This window comes from Vipera ursinii (assembly GCF_947247035.1).
Source record: "Vipera ursinii genome assembly, chromosome: Z".
Classification (NCBI taxonomy): Eukaryota; Metazoa; Chordata; class Lepidosauria; order Squamata; family Viperidae; genus Vipera; species Vipera ursinii.
Window position 1 is genome coordinate 41,505,157 of NC_139517.1, and position 24,731 is coordinate 41,529,887.

The 24,731-nt window shown below is 35.5% G+C and overlaps 2 protein-coding genes across 5 annotated transcripts in view; one reads left to right on the forward strand and one right to left on the reverse strand.

The window, feature by feature from the left end:
• Window positions 1-24,731, reverse strand: part of LOC310649764 (B-cell antigen receptor complex-associated protein beta chain-like) — a 433,035-nt gene that overhangs the window by 230,459 nt on the left and 177,845 nt on the right. The gene's annotated exons all lie outside the window — the stretch shown is intronic.
• LOC310649273 (integrator complex subunit 10-like) lies at window positions 229-23,926 on the forward strand (the record flags this gene model as incomplete). The annotated part of the gene is made up of 11 exons (XM_083377574.1): window positions 229-285; window positions 406-519; window positions 6,986-7,139; window positions 7,609-7,691; window positions 10,092-10,244; window positions 11,705-11,810; window positions 12,632-12,711; window positions 14,897-15,059; window positions 15,865-15,958; window positions 21,647-21,724; window positions 23,756-23,926. The coding sequence occupies 11 exons, from the start codon at window positions 229-231 to the stop codon at window positions 23,910-23,912; spliced, it is 1,239 nt and encodes a 412-aa protein (XP_083233700.1). The 3' UTR covers window positions 23,913-23,926.

Here is a 24,731-nt window from a genome sequence, read left to right on the forward strand (position 1 = left end):
TCTGACACTTTCGAAGAAGAAAGAATCGTGATACAGCCTGACAGAAGGTAGATACTGAGTTAATGGGTTACATGAAAGATCCTATGTAAATAAAAAAAAAACCTCTGAAGTTTATACAGTACGCATGAGTCCACGCAGCTATCTAGGCCGCTAGGTGGCAGTACAACTGTTCAGAGGTCGGAACGGTCTGGGCGTAGCTTCTGTCTGGTGGGGTGTCAATCCCGCCCAATGCCCTCCCTCAAGATTGACGTGCTTCCAGTAGCAAGCGGCCGCTCAGGTGTGGGCGTAGCTCCTGCAGAAACCCTTCCCTTCGCTTTTGCTCGCGCAGCCGGTGGTTGCGGTGCCCGGCTCGACTTTACATCGCCCTTCTTTCCTGGTCGTCGAGAGGAGTGACTGCCCATCCAGCTGGCTTTCTGGCAGCGCCATGGCAGAGCTGGAGAGCCTGGAGTTCGGCAAAGCAGATTTTGTGCTTCTCGACACCGTGTCTATGCCGGAGTTCATGGCCAATCTCCGGTTGAGGTACAGAGTGGATTGCTGGGGGGTGGGGGAAATCTCCGTGCCTCTTCCTGCCTTCATTCCAGGACGGAAAGGACCAGTGCCATTTAGAGAAAGAAGTGGCAGCAGGTGTTTCTCTCCCTGCTTTTGGGAAAGAAGGACCTCTACCATGGAAAGTAAATCGGTTTCATTTCCCATCGCCAGTTAAATGAAGCCTAGTGAAATGAATGCTTCCTGGCACAGAAGGCAACGTATATAGCCAGTGGTGATTGGGAGAAACACTAAGCAAGGAGAAAAGCTATTATCTAGATGGGAGATCACCATGAAATCCTACAGTTACTAGGTAGACCAGAAAATTAAGAACCCAGAAGATAAGGTAAACTACTACTCTATTGCTGCCAAGAAAACTATCTGGATGTAGCTGGGAAGTCATCAGTCATAAAGTTCAATCTGACCCTTTTTAAAGATCTTAACTTAAACCTTTGGACCATGTGTTCATAGTGTGTTATATGTATAATCTAGCTGAATGAAAACCAGTGTGATTGCGTATTGGGATTGTTTAATTTCAGCGAGTATAGCTAACAATCAGAAATCCTGGAAATGTTATAATCTCCGAAGCGGGCTGTCTGCTTTTCAGATCGAGTTAAAGTCGGAGGGAGGGTGGGTTATGGGTTTGGGGAAATGGCTTTAAAAACAAACCTATAAAAATAGTATCATCCCTTTTTACAAGGGTTGCAAGGGTGGAGAGAGAGTTGTGTACCTGTGGCTACATTGGGAGCAGAGTTGAAAATTTTGAGTAAAGACTTCCTGATTCATACCTGTTAAATCTACTTGGATAAGTATTTATATATTTACTAGATTGGGTTTGAATGTGGAAGCCCTGCTTTTAAACAGTCGTAGAGGGTATTGACTGATACACTATTGTGTATTACTCTGTTAATTCTTGCAATAACATCACTCACAAAAATTCTTGCTGGTTCACTTTTATAATCTAATCTTCAAGCCTTCCAGAAGTCTAGTCATAGAATTTAGCTCTATCCACAGTCTCCCTGGGATATCTACTTTATATAGGATAGAATTTTGCAGTTGAATTCTTGAGTAGCCCAACACCCTACCTCACCTTTATATCCTGCCTCAATGAAATCACTCAGATAATAGCTGAAATATCCAAAGTGATTTTACTTCTTGGCAATAGAAATATTTTTATAGCACACACAGTCTATTAAGGTCAAGAGGGCCATTATTTTTTTAATAATCTCTGTTATATATATGTATACAGAATGAAATGAATATGCTTGTGCTATATAGGCCTTTAGCCTAATTTATATGAGGTACCTACCATTCAGATTTAATACATCTGTTTGCACCATTGTGTTGGTTTGTCTGGGATAATGATCTTTTAGCTTGTTTTCAAGAATCTCTCAACAATGTTTCCCATGGTCACTACAGAACCAATGTCTTGTCTTTTAGAACGCCAGAAAACCATTCAAAATTCCAAGAGAAGTTCTGTCTCTGAAGTCAAGCAAATGCTCTCTCTCACTGATCAGTTTTTTGGGGGGGGTGGAGCCAGTATATACACACATACCTGCCCACCTACCCACCACACCCAGATGTTTTGCTGCAGAGCTTTTATAGCTCCTCTTTCCTAAGCAGCTTAGTTGGCTGAGGAAAGGCCTTGAAGGTGCAGGGCACCATCAGTCTAGGTCAGGGGTAGGCAACCTTGGCTCTTTTATGACTCATGGCATGGCTGACTCAGGAATTCTGGGAGTTGAAGTCCACGAGTCATAAAAGAGCCAAGGTTGCCTACCCCTGGTCTAGGTGCTAGTTACTCTTAGGCAGCCTGCCCTCTCACACTAGAATTGACCAGTGCTTGAATAAGAAGCAATTTAGTGATAATTACAACTCCCAGTGCCACTAGATAGACCAAACTAAGAAATCAAATCCAGAAGAAAGCTAAAAACAGCTTTTATTGAAATTGACTACAATAATGGAATCCTGAAAGTCTGATTATGTTGTACCTCCTTATTGTTCAGCAAATTATGGAGGTGTATATTTGAACTATTTCTGTTATCTTGTTGTTCTGGACTTTAAAAATGTGTCAGCTCCATTTAGCTAGACAACAGCTTCTGCATACAGGTAGTCCTTGACTTACAGCTCACAATTCATTAAACAACTGTTGTAAGTTATAAGAACACTAAACAAAAGTGACTTAAGACTAGTCTTTGCACTTCAAACATCCCCATGGCCCATGATCACAATTTGAGAGTTTGAGAACCAGCTTGTATTTACAATGGTTGTAGCATCCTGAGGTCATGTGATTGCCATTTGTAATCTTCCCAGCCTTCTGCCAAGCAAAGTCAATGGAGGAAGTGAGATTCACTTAACAACTGCCTGATTCACTTTACAGCTGCAGTGGTTTGCTTAACAATCATGGCCAAAAAGGTCATAAAATCAAACATCACTCACTTAACAATTACTTTGTTTAGCAATGGAAATTCTGGTCTCAGTTGTGGTCATAAATCAAGAATGACCTGTATCTCCATCAAAACAATCGTTCTTATTCACTACCCACCAGTTGCACCAAGTACTTCATAAGATTTTTTTTTAATGCTTAAAAATGAAAACCTTTATTACCTATTGTGCTTACACTGCCTGACTCCCCCATCGCAAACAGCTGTGTAACTGTTAATATAAGTAGGTTAAATTACAATAAGGACAAGATTTTTCACAACTTTAATGCAAGGAGATATTTTCTTATTTTGCCTTAACAAAGAAAATATCATGAAAGTCCATTAGTGATGTTAGCTATGATAGATAGGTAAAGTCTTCATGTTCAGAAACAAAACTGCGAGATGTTAAAAGCCAAATGAAATACCCATTTCTTTCATACTCCATTTGAAAATTTTCTTGCTTGAAAATTAAAGCAGGTAACTGAACTCCCATTCAATTTGCCCAGTACAGCTGCAATAAAGGACATGGCAATGTGGCAGTCCAATATCAGGAAAGACCTGTTGCTGATCTTGTCTTAAAGCCGTATTTTTATTCATGTGCATAATAGTTGAATTCATGTACCTCTCTAAATGTGGCTATATTGGCTTCTTGTTTTTCCTAATTTTTGTTATCTTTCTAGGTAGTTTGCATGAAAAGGCTTTTTTATGTGGAGGTTTGACAAGAGTTTATATTAAAGAAAAGGGTAGGAAATTGCATTTTTGAAACATATTTATTTAGCTAGCCTTGTGGTTGGAAGTAAGCTCTATTGGCAAAATAAGTTCCTTGCTATTTCCTTGAAGGGTGTATTTCACTGAACACTCCTAGGTCAACATTCAGTGTGTGACTCAGAGATGGAAAGGGAAAGGAAACTTTTAAGTAGAGCTCTTAAGCCAGACAGTTAAGAGTTGTATATCGTCTTAGATTCCAGACAATAGAAGTTCAACAAAATAATTGAATAAAAGTGGATTGAGACAAAAAGGCATCAGTAGAATAAATTGATGCATGACTGTGTAACTAGGGAAAGTGAATTTCTGCAAGAATTGCACAAAGTAGATTTCCCTGTATTGATTTTGTTGTGTATCATTGTTTCTGCTGCCTCTAAGTTGAAACTCCACTTACTTTCTTTGTCTCCCTTAATAATTTTTATTAATATGGGCTTTGGCTCCTGCGGTTTTGAGGGTGGTTTGTTTATAGTTTTTGCTATTGTATCAGTGATTAAAGCCTTGGTAGAGCAGTGGGCTAATGCTTCTGAGGTAGGTAAAATGAGGACCCAGATTGTTGGGAGCAATAAGCTGACTTTGTAATAATGCCGCTTGGGGGCCCCCCGAAAGCCCTAATAAGCAGGCATATACATAGAATGAGGGCTATTGCTAAGCACATTGATTTGTGCTTCTTAGATTGTAAGCTGCCCTGAGTCTTCGGAGAAGGGCGGGATATAAATGGGATTAAAAAAGTAAAAAAGTAACAACCATCACTTTTTCCACGCATTGGTACAGTATCTATTGTCTTTCTACCCTAACTCACACATATGGACCTATGACCTAAAATGATATTTCATTCAGGGCATTTCAGAAAATAGAAAATAGGATTCAGCAATTATTTTAGAGGAATGCTGTGTTATCCCAAAGAGTGTTGTGGCCATTTAACAATGGGAAGAAAAAGTTATCAGGCAACATACAGATTTGATTTTTTTTAAACGGAGTAACTACTTGCTGCCACTGTGAAACTAAGATGATCCCCTTCTCCCCATTTTTCCCTTACACCTAATTATTTAGCTAGAAATCACTCAGTGGTAACCTTGCCATCTACAGTGCTGGTAGGTCAGAACCTAGCAAACTAGCATCTAGTCCATTTTCCACCATGACTGTGGCTATTATGTTTATTTTTATTTTTTTTATTTTAATCCCATTTATATCCCGCCCTTCTCCGAAGACTCAGGGCGGCTTACAAGCTTAAGAACTTTAAAAATGTTTTTATACTTGGAATGATCAGTGTTTGATTAAATTTGTTTTAACCTTTTAAAAAACAAAAAACGAAGACCTGCTTGAAGCTTGTAATTATAATCATGTTTTCACAGTTTTCTTAACACTGATGGTTTCCTATGCTTATTTGCTTTAAAAAATGTGGAAAAATGCTACCTTTGATGACCAGGGAAAATACTGGAAGAAAAATGATGTGTGATGCTTTTGCATTTTTAACTGGAACCCCTGGAACAGTAACAACTAAGTCTTCTGAAAACTGCTTTGTGCCTATGAGGAGATTTCTGAGGCAGCAAGGAGGGAATTCATTGTACTATTGCCAGTGAAAAGCCAAATTCACCACAAGAATGTCCCTATAACCCCCGTAATTCCAAATATATTACTTCCTTTATGAAAGCATAGACAATTAGACAGGGAGTTGTCTTAAAATCAGTTAGGCATGAAATTTGCTTTTCCACCCTCTTTTTCTGCCTGGGAGTACAGACCAGTTTAAGAATATTTTAAATAATCTAAGGTACTGTTTTCTGCAAGATTTAGAATCCTCTATCTTGGGTACATGGGCTTTTCTTTTCTTTTTATTTATTAGCAATAGCTTCAACTATCTCATTTCAGTTAGACTTCTAATGCTTTCATTAATAAAAATATTTCTAAATAAAGAAATCTTTGTACAGTAATATAATTTTGCATACTTAAGACTGAAAGGTAATACAACAATGTAAATTGGTTTCTTTTGTTAATTGAGTGGAAAACATAAATATATTTCAGACTTTGGGTTAACTATTTGGAAGAATGATATGATGAGTCTCAACTCATCAATTAAAACAATTACATTATCCCAGATCTTTAATAAGGATGTAGTTGTCAAATGTATTAAATCCAGTCAGAGGTATTTGGTAGGCTATGTGTAAATAGCAGTAGTAATAGAATCCCAGCTACTGTATATATTGAGGTAATTTGAAAGTATTTCCAGGAGTGCCAACATAATTTTCTGAGCCTAATCTGTGGATTGGCTTCTCTGTTCTTTCTGCAAAACCCAGTTGTATAGGTCAGTTTCAATGTATTGATCCATATTTAAAAATCACTGTACTTCAGATAAAAATAACATACATGGCATACTTGTGGTCAGGTGATTTTTTTTATAATTCTTTTTTGTACTTCCCTTGCTGGGGAAGTGGTTGGGTGCTGACATTCCAATAAGACAAAACCAAGCAAATCATGTTCTTGCTTTCACATAATGGATTATCTAGTGAATGCCTGATAGATAGCATGTCAAGTAATTACAATTTCCCCCTAATATTATTTTTAATTTGTAAAGGGGTTAGGGTTCTAACTTTTGTTCGTGAACTAATTAAAACACATGTGTCAACTTCATTAATCTGACAGTTCCTTTTCTGGATGATGGGTGCATGTATGACTACAATTTTTAACTGCATACTTTCATTAATATTAAAGTGATCTTAATCACTGGCTAAAAGATTGAAAAATGGGAATGGGGACTGTCATAAGAAGTTACCGGTAGTTAAAACCTTGCTTTTCTGGAAGGCCTTTGGTGATTACTGTTTCAATTTCAAATAAGACAGGAACTTTAGGTGCCAAAAATAAAATGTGTTCAACTCATTTGTGAATGGGTATATCTATGAGTATATATTGTAACACCATACATACTTGTATATAAGTCCATCTATAGATAAGCTATAAGCTGACCCTCATTTTTTTAACCAAAATATGAAAAATGGATAATCCATGGGATTACTCACAAGTAAGCCAATTATGAAAATTATACAAAACTTTTGAGTGATATCGTATTCAAGATTGACACGTTTTTTTGATATTATGGTTAAAATTTTGAGTGATGGCTTATTTGAAGATGGACGTACATGTGGCAAGGAAGATCTATACCATTAATTTTGGTTATCACTAAAATTTTTATTGGGTTATTTTTGTCTCTGAGAAATGATTTTCTAGTTTGGTTTGATCCAGTTGACTGCTGTTTGGATTTTTATGTTTTGTCTCTGGAGTAGAGCTCTGATGATGAAGATCCTTCTGGAAAGGGCAAAAATAGGCTCATTACAATAAATGCAACAGATCTTCCAAATTCTGTTGAAGTACAAGAGAGCTTTAGATTGGCTAGAGAGAGCTGGGAACTTCTACACTCATTGGAATCATTGGATAAAGGTACTTTACTACAATGTGAAAAAAATATTTAGAGAATTTGTTGTAATAGCTAATTCTTTATTTTGAATCTGGGTCTTAGATTTTTGACAGAAAAGTAGCCATTACTAATCTTTCCTTGAAGGAGGCTTGTTGAAAACTGAAATTAAAAATGAATAATTATTTTATTATTAACACCTACACATTTTTACTGGGCTGATGATTCACTGAAATTCAAAATAAATCTATTGCTGTTGATTTCAATAGTACTTGTTCCCTTTTTGATTATGAATCTGCTTGAAAATCGAATGTTTTGATCTTTCAAAGGAGTTAGTACAACTTGGAACAATTATTTACATTCACAGAACTAGATATAAAGTGTTTATAATCAAATTTAAATTGGTAAATCTTATGTCATTTCCCCTGACAACTCAGGAAGAACTGTTTCAAAGACATTATGTTATATTTTTATACACTTCATTTCATTTTACAGAATTTACAAGAATTTGTGTGTCTTGGAAGACAGAAACCTGGCTTTGGTTCAGAATCTTTCTCACAGATATGATTATCTATCAGGTAAAAAGTGCAGGAGCAAATAGACCTACCTTTGATCTATTCGTCAAGCCTCTTTCATAAGCAATTAGATCAAGAATCCCAAACTCTCCAGCTTGTTGACACTTCATGAAGTTTCATCAACTCCCAGACATTAATTATATAACAATAATTTGATGAATAGTACTCCTACTATTACTACTTTTGAAAAGAAGCTGAAGAAACAGTGGACCACTTAGCTGCTGCAAGAAGATCGCATACACTGACTACTAACAACAGCATAATAAACTAGACACAATTATAGCTACTGTGTGTATATATATATATATATATATATATATATATATATATATATATATATATATACACACACATACACACCAAAAGACCTATCAGGGCTTATTTTGGGGGGATGTCTGACTTTGCGGCCACCCACCCACTCCATCCCGCCTGGTTGTGGTCACAATGGGGCAGAAAAGCATGTGGTGTACTGATGTTGCCACCACGAGGTGAGGTGAGGCAGGTAGAGGGGAGTTGCTCCACGCACCTCACACCCGCTTACCTCGGCCCCCACAGCCAGGCCACTCCCTGCTTGGCTACCACCCTGTTTGCTGCTTGTATTGTATGGTTTCATTGGTGGCTGCTGTGGAGGCTGGTGGTAGGTAGGCAATGTGACGCAATGTGATGCAGCATTGCAGGACCCAAGTGGCAGCCGAAGGAGGAGGCAGCTGCTGGTGCCGGCGAGGATCGAAGAAAGCCCCTCCCAAAAAATCAGGCTAGGGTTTATTTTCTGGCTGGATCTTATTTTTGGGAAAACATGGTAGAATATCTGCAAGAAGTGCTATTTGCATGTAACCTAGACCTGGTGAAATCACAAAATAGAGTCAAAGAAAATGGGGAAGCTAAAATGCTCTGGGATTTTAGAATTCAAATAGACAAGCACCTTCCAGATAACAGAAAGAAAAAAGTCTGGAATGTAGATGTGGCAGTTGCTGGAGACAGCAAAATAGAAGAGAGATAACTAAAGAAAGTCACAAAAGTATAAAAACCTACAAATAGAAATACAATGACTGTGGCAAAAGAAAGCAAATGCAGTACCAATAGTAATAGGCACCTTAAATACAATCCCCAAACAACTGAAGCACCACTTGAACACCATTGCTATTGACAAAATCATCATCTGTCAATTATTAAAGGCAGCTTTACTCAGAACAGCTTACATTCTGTGTGAATACTTTAATACCATCACCATCAAACAATGTCTGCTTGTCCGAGGTCCTTGGGAAGGAATCAATGTGGGTAAAAATGCCAAATCCAGTCTAAACAACTGGCTGATTGTGCAGTGAACAACAATAATTTATTAAAATTTATTGACCATACAACTCTGAGTGACAGTTTCACAAAAAAGCCATCTCATCTTCAGAGTTAGGAACAGGTGTGCAACTCTGCAGAGATTCCAAAACATTAATTAACCCCAATCAACCTATCATTTATCAGCCATTTATTGATCTGCAGACATTTACTGACCTTTTGACTTCCAGGCGTTTATCAGTATTGATCATTTTGTGAAATCTTGATTTAAATAAATGAACACATGTTTTAAGTAAACATTAAGTAACCTTATAATCTTCATAGGCAAATTTGTCTATTGGTGTCAGCTTTACAAGGTAGCTCTGTAAGACATTAATTCCCAAAGAAGAATGGAATTATACTTCATTGAGGTAGATTAAAAACAGAATCTTGTAAATCTGCCTGTGTTTGCCCTTCCCTCCTTATTACACTCCAGGGAATTGGAGGGGTCTGTGTGTGGTGGTGGTGGGGCATGGGAGCCAGTCTGAGTTTGTTTCTAATACTGCCCAACCTTCCTGGACTTAAGGCCTGCTTTTGTACCAGTTATTGTCTTAAATGCTTCTGGGTGTTTCTCCAAGATTCTTTCTATGACTCCCTATAATTGGAGGGATTATAGATAGAATAATAAGTATCATTCCATTCTAAAAAGATTTAATGAAGAAATATCTAAAGCATTTTGATGTTTTACATATAAATTGCTGGTAAATTATAAAATTGCTAATTCAAAACTTGCCTCTTCCATAAATTTATAAATTTAGTATATGAAATTCAGAGCTTTTTCTTAAAAATTGGACTATAAGAAGGACAATATCCTTAACTTTATAAGGCTCTTTTTAGATCTTTTTTAGATCTATAAAAACAGATCTATAAATCTATAAAACAGATCTTATAGATCTATAAAAAGATCTATAAAAACAACTTGTATGAAGCTAACTACTTGTGCTATACTTGTCAGTATTAATGTATGTAAATTCTGTATGAAAATTACTATCTGGAAATCTTGAAACTTTTGTAAATTATTGTAGTATAAAATGGAACATTTTTTTAGTGATTTGATTTGTATTCTTTTAAAAGGGTCAATACAAGAAAGCAATTGCCAGTTTACATCACTTAGCAGCTCTGCAAGGATCTCATTCTCCACAACAAATCCTGGGGCAAGGATCACTAGAAAATCAACGACCTTTAATCCAGTTAGCGACTTGTCATTTTGCCATTGGAGAATACCATGTAAGCCCACCTGCCTGCCTGCCTGCTTTTTACTGCTAAGTTTGGGATTTATGAGAAAAGCAGGTTGTTGAGACCAGACAAAATCTTTAAAACTACTTTTGCATATGAATTTGACTTTGACTTTGACTAGGATGAGTGAATACTATGTTATATATAGCTTATCTGCTTTCATTTCATGTAAGTTGAATAATGTAGCACTGTACCAATATAGTGGATAATATTTACACTGATAAACCAATGTAGTGTAGTGGCTAAGGTACTGGACTGACATTAAGGATTCACAGTCTAGTCCATTTTTGGCCATATTCTGGCTGACCATGGACCAGCCATATTCTTCACAATATTGCTCTATTGTTGGAGAAAGTAGCAGAAGGGAGGACTACATATGCCATCTTCAGGGTCTGCATGAAAATGGGAAATAATTCTTAACAGAAACTATATGTACACTACAAAATTTATACACACACACTCACACAAGCACACAAATAAATTACATCAGTTACATTCAGGGCCAGAAGCTGACTGGGTGATTTTGGACCAGTAACTCTTAGGACTAGCATGATAGATTGTGGCCCATCAGTAAAGAGGGATTTGATTTGGGTTGATAATTTTGGTTACACCGATCCAGCCACTCACCTACACATATATGTCCACTTAGAATTGTGCAGCCATTTCAGATCTTGAATTAAGATCTCCAAGTTTAACCTGTAAATCCCAAGTGATAGTTAATGAGCTGTGCTTTTCAGTGTTGTTTTTAAACACTATTTAATCTTAAGAGAAAGACAAGTCTTTGGAATGAAGACTACAAGCCAGATATGATTGCATATGTTGGTTTTTCTTAGCAAACTTAATTTGCAGAAGAATCACATTGTATCCATTGGGGCTTTATAATTTGTAATTAAGTTTTGTTGTAGTGCATTAGCTGAGTCTGAGCAGGGAGGTTGCCTAATTCAAATATTGTTTCATTCACAAATTTACTGTTAGCCTTAAGTAGCCTCAGTTCCTTTTGCAATATGTAAGTTCAGTGACATAACATTTTAATTTAACAATCACAGTTAAAGGTGGCTAAACAGCAGTTCTTGTCTTCCAAAAATGAGATTTCTTTAAGCAGCACTTTTGACATAAAAAATCCCAAATATTTCAATATTTGCTCCCTGCTAAAAAGGATCCAAGTTTATTTTGACCAAAATCAACTAGAGTTTTCCTTTGTGAGCAAAACTGGAAGTGAAAACTGAAAGCCATATATTGATTGAATAACCTATAATGGTCTTCAGTGTTCACTCTTTAATATTACTACTACTACTGGTTCCCCCCCCCTCAATAGATAGAAATGGTATCATAAAATTATGAATGCACTTTCATTTCTAAGGATAATATGGTGACACATTTGTTAGTTATTTTTCTTTATTCTTTGACTTATAGACATTTCACATATAATGAATCTCACCTTTTCTTTGTAGTTGACTTGTGAAAAAATTCTTGACCTAATGTGTTACATGACACTTCCCATACAAGAAGGAGCCAAAATACAAGATCAGCCTATATTAAAGTCAAAGTTCAGGAAAGGTAAATTATTACTTTATCTCCAAATAGTAGATGAAGAATAGAGAAATAAGTAAATTGGAGTATTTAAAATTACTGATTACTGAAATAATATTGAAAATTGTAAAACCCTGAAAAGACTATTGACAAGATGACATAAAAAATATATGTTGTCCTTTAGGAAGAACTGTGGGTAAGAGCAGCTTATCGATTTTAGATAGACGTTTTTTATGTGCTCTACCCCCAGAACTAGATAAAGGAGTGGATAATTAGAATGATCAATGATGGTAAGGAAGGAATTATCTCTTATCAAGCCCCTTTCCTGGATTCTAATAACTTACTAGTGGCTTTCAATGGGAGGAGATATATATAGTAGCATCTGGTCTAGGAGTAATTGCCCCCTCCTCCGCCCCACTATACAGGTGAAAACAATCAAATGTTGAGTAGCTAATCACACTGTTGGACAAATAAATTATTTTACTATTTGGGATGTAAAGTTGATATGAGTATTTACCCAAACACTATGGATTCCTAAAGATAGAAAGAACTATTTATGCCAAGAAATGAAATCTGTTTAGTGCAGAAGTGTAAATTAAAGCAGTCATACCTGGTTTCTGCTTGAACACCACCAGGAAAAGGAAGCCAACCACTACTCTATGTAGTCAGTTCCACTATCACACTGCTCTTATAGTTGGAAGGGCTTTTTTTGTAACATTCAATTGGAATCTGACTTTCTATAACATAAGCACACTTTATAGATACTAAAATGAATACATTTTTAAACCTGTCATATTTGCTTTTAATTCTGTTTGATTTTAATATTTGCAAAACTATTATTTGTCTAGTTTCAGAGCTGAAGCTTTGGCCATGCACCAGTAAAACTGTTATGCCTTATTGTCTCCGATTACTTTTAGCTTGTTTTAAGGTAATTTATTCTATTCGTGGTGCCCAATTTTTCATTCTGTTCATGTTCGCCTCAGTATCCTTATTATAATGTTAATATATATTAATGCAGTGTTGATTAAGATACAAACAACTGAACAACTTGAAATCAGCTTAATTAAATCACTGCCAAATGAACTGTGAATCAATTTTAAGAGTTAAACACAGTTACCTTGATTACCAGTTAATAGTCAAATCACTGTCCTAATTGAGTTTTAAACATTGAAGAATAACAAACATTCTTATAGGAAAATAAATTGCTAAGCAATCTCTAAAAAAGAAACACATTTCTATATATTTGGTGGGGGTCAGTCTAAGTAAATGTTCCTTGTAGTAAGTGCATCATTATTAAGAAGAATCTTTTGATAGCCATTTGTGATTGTAGATCAACATTGTACGAGACTCATAAATGCTGATTGCTTCTTTGGGAAGGGGAAAATAACTTAAGTCACATAGTAGGATACTTTCGGGGGCCTTCAAAGTAAATCTGAATTAAGTGATCCCATCATTGTTGAAGAATGTGAAGGAAAAATGACCTTTCAATTCATGTTAAACCCAGGGGTTTTCCCAGCTCTGTTAAAGTAAGAGTCTTATTCTCCTCCCCACATGAAGATAATTTGTGAGGACCATTAACTAAAATACTTGGCTACCAAGGTCATCTCAAATTTGTGAATGTGTTTTGAAATATTATTGATTTAAGTTTTCATTTTTATTATGAATGTACAGTATACCATGTATATAACAACTGTTGGAGCAATTAATTATTTTCTACATCAGGAAGGTTTCATAACAGACTGGAAAATAAAGATAAAGATTTTTTCTGAGACATGGGGATTGACTTCATGAGTGAAGCAATGGAATAATTATTTTTATTATAAGGATAAATTGTGTACTACTAGCTAACAGTGAGAACATTGAAGCATTAGTACTTTCAACATCTCTGCTGTTCATTTCATTATTGCATATTGTCATTCTTGTGGTAGGCATGTTGACTGAGCTGATGCTTGTACACTGCCTGGAGCCCCACTATGAGGGAGCTGGATGGTTTCTAAATAAATAAATTTAATTAATTAACTAATACAGATAGCAATTCTGGTATTGATTGTTTGTTTACTGAATTTATTTGCCCTCCCCAATCTTGCTATCATGTGACTGGGCAGCCTACAGTCAGATAAAACTATAGTATAAAAATTAAAATAGTAAAATAACGAAGCAATAAATGCATTAAAATTAAGTAGAAATAGTTAAGATAGGCAGGGGTATGTAGAAGGTGGAAGGGAGATCTTGTTAATTCAGTGTCTTACTTCAGTATGATACACCGCTATTTGGGCTCCAGGCCAAGTGGCAGAGCAGGTTTTAAGATCTTTATAGGTCAAGAGATGGGGGTGGATCTCACCTTAAGAGGTATGATATTCTAAGAGGCTAGGCACTATTGCAGAAAAGGCTCTTCTCCTCGATCTTGTCAGCCAAAATTCCTTGGTTGATGAGGATGCAATATACCCCTTCTGCTGGTACAATGAGGCAATCGATTCCTATTAGGGTGAGATGGTTCCTCAGGTAACCTCAGGTTCCTCATGCCATAAATGGCTTTATAGATAATAACCAACAACTTGAATTGGACCCAAAAGCAAACTCTGGCAGTCAATGCAATTCACATAATAGAGGTGTTACATGGGCCACCCTAGAGGCCCCAGAACTATCCAGGCAGCTGCATTGAGTGCCAGCTGTAGCTTCTGAATGGTCTTCAAGGAAAGTCCAGTGTAGAGCACATTGCAATACTCCAGTACCACGATATACCATTCATAAGTTGCATATAAACCTGATACAATGTGACTTGAGAGAAGATCCAGTTTTACTTCATGGTGAATACTACACACAAACATGCTGCCTGAATAACTGGACATAAATGTTAACTGAGTCAGCCTCATTCTAAGCTCCATCTAGTTGTTTTGAGAACTCTAAACACTTATTTTCCAGTATATTCCACTCTAATAACAGCTCACAAATTTTATATCTTGTTTAGAGTAGCATACTGGGGAAAATATGAATAATATTTTTAAATGCTAAAAATATTAGAAAAAATAAAACAATTTGAAGTATGTCTGTCCATTGTGTGTTTGGAATTTACTTTGAGATGCTGTTAACATTGTTTTTTTTTCTCCTAACAGCTGAAAGCTTTCACAGACAATAGAGATGATATGGCATTGGGTCATGTGATTGTATTGTTACAGCATGAGTGGCCAAGGGGTGAAAACTTATTCTTGAAAGCAGTTAATAAAATCTGCCAGCAAGCAAACTTCCAATATGAAAATTTTTTCAACTATATTACAAGTATCCTTTGTCTTCAGTGGGTTAATTGGAGATAAACAGTTTCTTCAAGGGGGTCATATTTTCCAAATCATTAAGAATACTGAGATCTATTGTTAAGAAATGTAAAATCTAATTGAATTGTATAAGTAATAGTTGAAACAAAAAGTAAAAAGCAAATAAAAGAAGAGGACAATGGAATTTTTAAATGTTCTATAAGAAACATGGGTTCAGAAATATTACTAAGATTATAGAACATACTGAATCAGTAGTAAACTGATTAATGTAGTTTGTTTAGTTAAGTTATTGTATGAACCAAATCATTGTGTTCTATAAACCATAACTTAGGGCTTTTGTATTAGGTGTGAACCTGTCCAATTTTGTTTACTCAGAAAACCAGGATCAAAATAAACCATTATGAGTGATGCTTGAACCTTTTTTGTTATTTTATAGAAAGAACAAGTACATGCTTTCAGATATGGTATGCTTTATCAGATGCTATGAACCTTTGTACAAGAGGCCCATGTATATACGTTTCTTAGTAAGTTCTCTGAAGCTCAGTGGGCTTCGTTCCTAGATAAACATATAAAGGATAGTTGCATTAGTCTGTTGCATGGATAAAACTCTGACCAAATTACACCTACAAATAAAGTAGGATATTACAATAAACTAATATACATCATGTTTGTGAAGAAAATAAAGATTAAAAACTTTAATGACACCGGCAATGAGGAATAAAATTAGAACAGAGTAGAGGAATCAGATAATGATCATAGTAATTTCTCTGTTTTCAAAGATACTTTCTTTTGGACCTAAACATTTCTTTTAGATATTGATATGCTGGAAGAATTTGCCTACTTAAGGACACAAGAAGGTGGAAAAATTCATTTGGAATTACTGCCAAATCAGGGAATGTTAATAAAGTAAGAAAATATTTTTCCCAATTTTAAAAGTTTGTGAACTTACACTGATTGCTCATATACTTTATTTGTTAGGCCTAAACTGATGTTAAAAGCACTATGGTATTTATGGAACATTCAGATAAATGTTAGGCTTGTTTCTGAGTATATCTTAGATATTCAGAGGAGTGCTATATGTAAATAGGATCCTTTTTAGTTGGGCGAGCTCTTTAGCCGTAGTAAAGATGATGTGGCATTAAGTATTATATCTCACTTGGGCTGTAAAAATAGCTAATCTGGAAGAATAGTGGATGTAATTTTCACTAATGGATAGCCTTGATATATTGGATTAAAGATGAAGAAAATTTATAAATAAATAATTGAAAATAATAAATATGTAGGATTCTCAGATGAAAGTTCTAGCATGATGAATTCATAATTGGATCAATAGCATGTTATAAACATCTCAGGCTAATACTTTTTACTAATTTTGTTTCCTTAACTGTAAAAATTAAAACACACAGATATTATTTTGATAATTCAGAGATATCCAGGTTTGACAAGTCTGTTTTACGTGAACTGATATTTTGGAATAATGAGACAGTGATAAATGTCTTGGCTTCTAAACATTTTCTCTTGATGAATCTCTCTTTGCTCTGCTCTTGTTTATATTCATTGAGCTGCAATTTAATTCATGATGGTTATTATTTTTAAAGACGTCTGTAGCAAAGGGCCTGGATACCTGAGACACTGCTTGTTTCTAATTGTTTTTGCCTTCTCAGTACGTGGGTTCGCTTCAGGTCCTGTCCATTAAACATTGCCAACTTGTGGGACATAGGAAGCATGTCTTCTCTGCTGAAGCTCCCACATTTTGGAACAGCTTTCCCCACCATAAAGATGGTGCCTTCTAGCCTAGGGTTTCAGAAAGCTTTGAAAATCTGCTTTGGTCTCAAGATTGAGATAGATATTTATTATTTGTCCAATGGTCACTGTTTTGTCTTGTTGATCTTGCAATTAGATTTTTTTCATCTGGGCTCTCAGATTTAACATTTTAACTGTTATTAGTTTTTTTTCCTAGTTTTATGCATTGCCCAGAATCTACTGGAGTTGTGTCCCCGATAAATTTAAATAAAATAAACTGTTGAGTGCTTACGGCAGCAGAGAATCAGATGGACTGTGATTTGATTTTCAAAGTGATCAAAAAAATTTCCTCCACAAAAGGATGTTGATTTGGTAACTAGGTTGAATTAACTGAAAAATTCATACAAGACTTCATATTTAACTGAGGTTCTTATCTCACAAGCTACACTGGTTACTAGTTTGCTTCTTTGGTTCAATTGAAGGTACTGGTAATGATCTATTAATTCCAATATGGCATAGGGCTGCATTATTTGTCGGATTACCTCTCCTCTATCAAATCAAATCTACCCATGAGGTCTGGTGGGAAAGAGGTTGAAGGTTGCTGCCCATAAAGGAATGTCATCTGATCTGACTCAGGAGGAGAGTCTTTTCTACCTTGATACCTGCCATTTGGAACATCATTCTTTCTTAAGTTGAATTGGTCCTGACTTTGTTGGCCTTCTAGAAGAATACTGAGTATAGATTAATGAGAAAAAATGAATTTCAACAACTGTAGAATCAGGCTGCAGCATAACAAAATTGACAAAAGTGAAGGGGGTCTGAATATTTTCCGAATGTACTTTAGTCCATCACATGTATGATATAGCCTAATAACCGTGATTTCATATATAAAAATTCAATTATTGGAACTGCAATATATATAACTTTGTAAGAAGTGATATCACCACTACAAAGCCCTAAATTTTTGTTGCTGCTGTTAGTTGCAAAGTCGTGTCCGATCCATCATGACCCCATGGACAACATTCCTCCAGGCCTTCCTGTTCTCTACCATCTTCTGGAGTCCTACATTATGGGTAGCTAACCTGGTGTCTTCCAGATGTGTTATGCTGCAGTTGTCACATTCTTTCATTATTTACCATGCTACCTATGGTTACCTATGATAGAAATTTTAATTCAAAACATTTGCATGGTAGGTATTTTAGCAGTCTGGAAAAAGTCTGTTCACTTCAATAGAGGTGAATGTTCTATTAATGTAGATTATCTGTTGGGCTTCTAAAAGACAGGAATTGGGAAGTTTGAACAGTGAAAATGTGTTTTCAGTCCAAAAACTATTTTTCTCATAATGCAAGGATGTGCTCATAGATTATTTTTTATAATTAGTTGAAGTTTATCGTGGTCATAGACTACAAGCAAAAGAAAGTATAAAAACAAACTCATAAGTTTCAAACAGAAAAATAGCTGAAGAGGTGATTAACCAGTATCCACTAGGCTTGCTACTTTTACTAATTTCTTTGACATAGCATAATGCAAAGAGAAATCCACAAGGAAAATCATGGTGATATCATTCTGACCTTAATTACTGAGACTTACTCTTATTTTTATGGATATGAGAGATCCTGATATTTCTGAATTGCTTATCTGTTAATGTGGATTCCTGCTGCCATTCATATCCAGTGAGGCTCCAAGACCAAATACTGAGTTCTATGAACTACTACTAAAAGCTATTTATCTTTAAAAAAAGATATTTCCGACCATTTTTAATCTTCTATGGCAAACACATCAGATTCTCAGTTATTCCAAACAGTAACTCCCAAAAAGTGAACTTCCTTATAACTTATGTTTATTATTGCATTCTTAATGTTTATTAGAACTTTGGTTCTCAAGATTTGGGGGACATTATCAAACAACCTGGATTTCACTACGATCAGGGCTTTTTTTGTCATAGAACGCTCCGAACGGAGTTCCGGCACCTTTTTTGGATGAAACCTTGTAGGGTAGGCAAGCTGGGTTGTATGACATGTGTGAGTTCCGGCACCTTTTTCTTTTACAAAAAAAGCACTGACTACAATTATAAAAAGCCTATTTTATCCAAGAACACTTACAGTCATTTTTAATATGACATTTGAGATAAATTTTTAAAGTTTCAGGGATTTAGTCTTATGCCCAACTTACCTATGATTTACACATGCCACTGGTTGAGAAGATAACAGCAGTCAGATGCTCTGCCTGTAGGGAAAGAGTGTTGTTATTTTGCACAGTGACAAGGTAATCCCTTGTATCATTCTATTCATAAAAATAGGGGAGTTAATTTTACAAAACTTTTTCTGAAGCACTTTCTTACTAAGAATGTATTCTTAAGACACTCCATTTTATTCTTCCAGTTAAATTTATATTTTTCAAAGTCAGTTAATTTTAATTATCAGGTTGGCAGCTGTGTAATGGAATGCATTATTGTGGTATACTAATAAAACTGATTCCATCCTACCTCACAGTTTCAGTTGCTAATCCTTCTAATGTCCGTCCCATAGAACTATGAATCAATTATCTGTTCTTCCATTATATAGTAATTGTATGGAATTCAAATCTTAATGTTTCCTTTGATAGCAGAATCTTCCAGCAGCTTCTGAAAAGCAAAGCATAGCTGCCCTGTCATATACAATGAACCCAACAGTTTTATCCTCTTCCTTTTTTCTTCAGTGAAAACATTCACATGACTTGTTTTGGTGAACAGGCAGGAAATTGGACCTTTGCCCTGAAGTAGTGAGAAAAGATTAGTTACATTCCCCAGTTACAGTTCTGTTTGTCTTCTTTAGCTCATTTCTCTATTTACACCTATTGTAAAGTCTAATTTATAATTGAAAGTTCTGTTTCAGATATTTAGATTTATCCTGCTTTATCCTGCTACAATTTTATTATGAACATAACAAGATTCCTCTGCAGAAGGAGCATTTCCTTGTCATTAAATAATTCCTATTTCCAATTTCTTGGTTGTTAGTAAAGGTGTAAGTGAAACAGATTGGTGTAGTGGTTGAGGCACCAGGCTAGAAAGTGGGACTCTTGAGTTCCAGTCCCACCATAGCTACAAAGCCAGCTGTCAACTTTCTCTCAGCCCTAGGAAGGAGGAAAAAGCAAACCACTTCTGAAAAACCTTCCCAAGAAAACTGCAGGGACTTGTCCGAGGAGTGTCCGAGAATCGGACCAGATTGAATGGGAAAAAAGTGAAGGTATTATAGTGATAGTACTGCCTTGCGAGCCTTTCCTACATTCGTGTTGTGATATAATTAATTTGGTATTTTGTAATTATTATTTCTGTAAGGAATTAATAGATTTTGTCATGTTTGGGTTGAATTAGAAAGGCAATTTGGTAAACTTAACCGACTTAAATTTGATTTTTTGTTACTTAAAAAAAGGCTGACTGGTTTGTGTATCAAAATATTAAGATGTTTCATTTCCTATGTTTCTTATAAAAAGTAGAATTCTGTTAAAGGCTTTCAAAGAGATTTTAAAGAGATTTCCATCAGGGCTTCTCAAATGCTAATATAAAAGAGATACAATTTTTGTTTTCTTATCTTTTTAGTAGATACCTTGCAGTTTTTCATTGTACAACAGCAATTAAGAAAAATGCTGGCAAAAATAAAATACTGGAGAAATTACAATATGTATTTTCTGTGGTACATATGAATAATACTAAACTTCAAGTGACAAAAACTTTTAGCAATTGCTAAAAAAGAATATATTTCACATTTTAATTTACTGCTCAATTTCTGATTGGAAGCATTTGTAGTGTAAGTCAGTTCTGGAATGTGTATTTAGGGTCAAGCCCTGGTGGTACAGTGGTTAGGATGCAGTATTGCAGGCTAACTGCCCACAACCTGGAGTTTGATCCTGATGGGACTCAAGGTTGACTCAGCCTTCTATCCTTCCCAGGTTGTTAAAATGAGGACCCAAATTATTGGGGGCAGTATGCTGAAATTGTAAACTGTCCAATAGCTGCTGTAAAGCACTAGAGGGCGGTATATAAATTTAGGTGCTATTGCTATTGAAGTGTTATGTTTTCTTTTCTCTTTCAAAATATCCTAGTTTTGCTGTTGTTTCTTTTTGAAATTTGATTTCACAAAATTACTTTAAAAATAGTGGAGAAAGAATTATAGAAGCTGCAGTTTTTCTAGATGTGTCCTTAGGCAAGAAAAGGCATAGCATATTTGATGCCAAGTACCCCTTTCTATTTTGTAAAAGAAAGAGGTGGCCTGATTTATTATTATTGCCCTAGTCCAGGGGTCGGCAACCTCGGCTCTTTTATGACTCGTGGACTTCAACTCCCAGAATTCCTGAGCCAGCTATGCTGGCTCAGGAATTCTGGGAGTTGAAGTCCACGAGTCATAAAAGAGCCGAGGTTGCCGACCCCTGCCCTAGTCTAACAGTAACAGTTTTCTTCAATTTGAAAAAGAGATAGAGATTCAGAGCATGTGTGCTTCAGGATATCTTATATTCTCTTCAACATGGTGAACATTAGCTGGGCTTCCTCAACTGAAATTTTACAAGGACTGAGGAACATTATCCAAGCTTACCCATTGTATCTTTCTTGGTAAAGGCATTATTCCTACCAACGGGATTTAAATCCTCAGCTGTCTTCTTGAATTTTCTTCTTTGGAAAGACACCTAGGCTTGTGAAGCTTTTTCTGTTTCATCATTGCTAATTAAAAAAAATCCATTGGATGCCTGCCTGCACTAGGATCTAGACTTTTGATTTGTAGTCCTCCTCTTTATGTATATGTTACTGGAGAATTGATTTTGTAGCACAGGGAAAGTTGGTGTGTGTGTTTGAATGCTGCTATTTGCTGTTTTTTAAAGGACTTCTAGCCCTCCGCTGGGGTTACTGCAGCAGGAATTCATACCTGTACTACAGCCCAGCATGCAGACTGCTGACAGGTACAAAGCAGGAGGACATCCCTGCTCATAGTGTGCTGTCTTTTTGTCAATATGTTTTCCTGGTCATGGTTATCAGACCTTTGTTAATTCAATAGTTTTATCCATGCTTTTGTTCTTCATTTGTGCCTACATCATTTGGCAAATTGTTTTTACTATTGTTAACATTTGTTATTTTTTTCATAAGTTACTGGCCCATGTATGTTAAACTTTTAAATGGATCTATATAATAAAATAATGATGCTCTATTTTTTTCTAACAAGCTAGTCCATTCTTTTATAATGTAGCTAAAAATGACCCTATTTGTTAATACTGGCAAGAATTTCCATATAATTTTTCATATTCTTTCCTTTCACTGCATTGCTTGCTCCTATTTTCTTTGCCTCTCGAGAAGCAAATTTGACTATTAGCGGAAGAAAATTGACCTATGCAGTTTTGTTAGTAATCCTAGAAATATATATAGTCTGATTTCTGGTTTGCGGTTTCAGCAATTTGTTTCTTTAACAGAAAATCTGTTAAAATATTATATGGCCAAGATAGAGGCAATGAAAAGACAGCATATTAATAATATGAAGTCTTGTTTAAAATCAAACAAATACAGCATATTGAATATGTGGTTTAAGAACTTAAATGTAACATTTTTCATAGAATTGAAATTATGCATTTTTACTTTTAACAATTAGCCTCAGCTAATTCATGATATTGTATAGTGGTTTTTTTTAGATAAAATAGTCATAATTGTTGTAAACCAAATGTCAGAAGACTAAAAACCTGCAAGTCATTCTTACCATTGACTCCCTCTTTTCCCCCATTTTTTTTAATTCTCCACCAAAAGTTAGAGGTTGTGTAACACCGAATAGCAATCCATGGTGAATATGCAGCAGTTTCTGGTCTCTTAATAATTCCTTTATGCACTGATATTGTCCCAACCCATTAAGACAATTGGGTGTGTGTATGTTGAAACATAGTTAAATCTTACCCTTTCAAATTGCTTGAGAATCCGTAGGTGAGCACAGGTTCATTGCAATAGGAAAAAATGAAAAAAGTCTGGAGAAACTAAAATGAAATTTAGAATGCCCATAATGACATAATCTCATGAATCATTTCTGTAGCTCTTGGCGCTACAGTAGTGGTTATAGGGGAAATTTAGAATTGTATTGGTAATCCTTGACTTACAACCAATCATTTAATGACAATTCAGAGTTCTGATGATGCTGAAAAAAGTAAGTTATGAGTTGTTCTCAAAGTTACAGTTGTACTAACCACATAGTCATATGATTGCAATTTGGGTGCATTGCAACCAGCTCATTTACAACAGTTCTAGTGTTCTACAGTCATGTGATCACGAATTGTGACCTTCCAATTGGCTTTCAACAAGCAAAATCAATGAAGGAGGCCAGATTCGCTTAACTACTATGTTAAAAATGGTCCTGGAATTACTTGCTTAATAACTGCATCACTCAGTGACTAAATTTTGGTCCCAGTTATGGTCATAAGTTGAGGACTACCTGTAATTTAATAGTAAATGGTACTGTTGATTCCTCTTTCCTCATTAGGCTATAAATTATTAATTTTTTATGGAGAGAGTTATGCAGAGTGTTTGGGCAGGGATAATTAGTGATGCTATCTCCAGAACTTTACAGTTACATTCTGCATATATATTGATCTGCTTTTACTCTACTTTGGCAAACAATTTATGCTAAAAATGAAATATAGTATTAGTTCTATTACTTTTTTAACTTGCAGTCATAAAAATATTCTTGTGGCCAAATTTAAACCTGAATACAGTGGCATGCATACTTTAATTCACTGCATCGAGATCTAGACATTTCAGGATTTAAGATTATATGTTTCCATATCTCAGATTTGACATAAAACCTTATGATACGTGTATGATACTTATCACAGAACATTCTCATTTCATAAATATTTTAAAATGTTAACTGGAGTGTTCTACAACAAATACTATGCAGTTTTCATTTTACAAAATGTAGCTCCATGGCCTTTATTTTTTTTGTGTTATTATAATTCCAGACATCATACAATCACCAGAGGAATCACCAAAGGTGTGAAGGAGGATTTCCGCCTGGCAATGGAGCGCCAAGTATCACGCTGTGGAGAAAACTTGATGATGGTATTGCATAGATTTTGTATGAATGAGAAGATTTTGCTTCTTCAGACATTGAGCTGAGTAGACTTCATTTGAGCTCCTTCATTGGAGCTGAGAAGAAGCAAATAAGGAGAAAATTGTTAACATTCCATTGGGGCTAGCCAGTTATCCTTAGCTGCTGAAGCAAAGTTGCTGGAAAAGTACAGCCAAACTTCATGACTTTTTGGTAAAACTTTGACTTTGGTATTCTAAATAAAATAGTTTTCAAAATTAATTAAAATCATGATTTTATTTTAAAAAATCTAGTTCATACCCAAGAGTGGATTTAAAAATTGTGGGTAAATAATATAAATCCATAATTCCATTACAGTCATATTGCAATAATTCATGAGTCACACAAAACAGATACAGATATTCATGATGTTGTTTTGCCTGAGATCATTGTGGTCGAGTATTCTGCCTGACATCATCAAACAGGCAAGTTGGAAGTTGGTACAAGTTATTTGTAAGCCAGACCTGGCTATTGCTAAGGGTATCTTAGTTTTACAAATAAATAGCCTAGCTGGACTGAAGCCATGAAGGAGCCTGAAGAGTACTGTTGTTCATTCCATTCTACAATCCTGAGTGGTTTTCACAAGGAGTTGTGGCACAATCAAATGAACAGAATCTTCCTGAGCCTATATAGTTCCACATGTACCACTGTGTGATCTCTGTGATTTTTATGAGACAAATTTCTGAACAGTTGTGTACCAAAAAATCTTTTGAAAATGCCATTATTGGAAATCATTCAGTATGTTTATTTAGAAATTGAATAATGTAGAAAATAAACCTTGAACAAAAGCCTTGTTTTACTAAATGGCACCCCAACAAACCCCAAATAAGCAGATTTCAGTTCAAAAT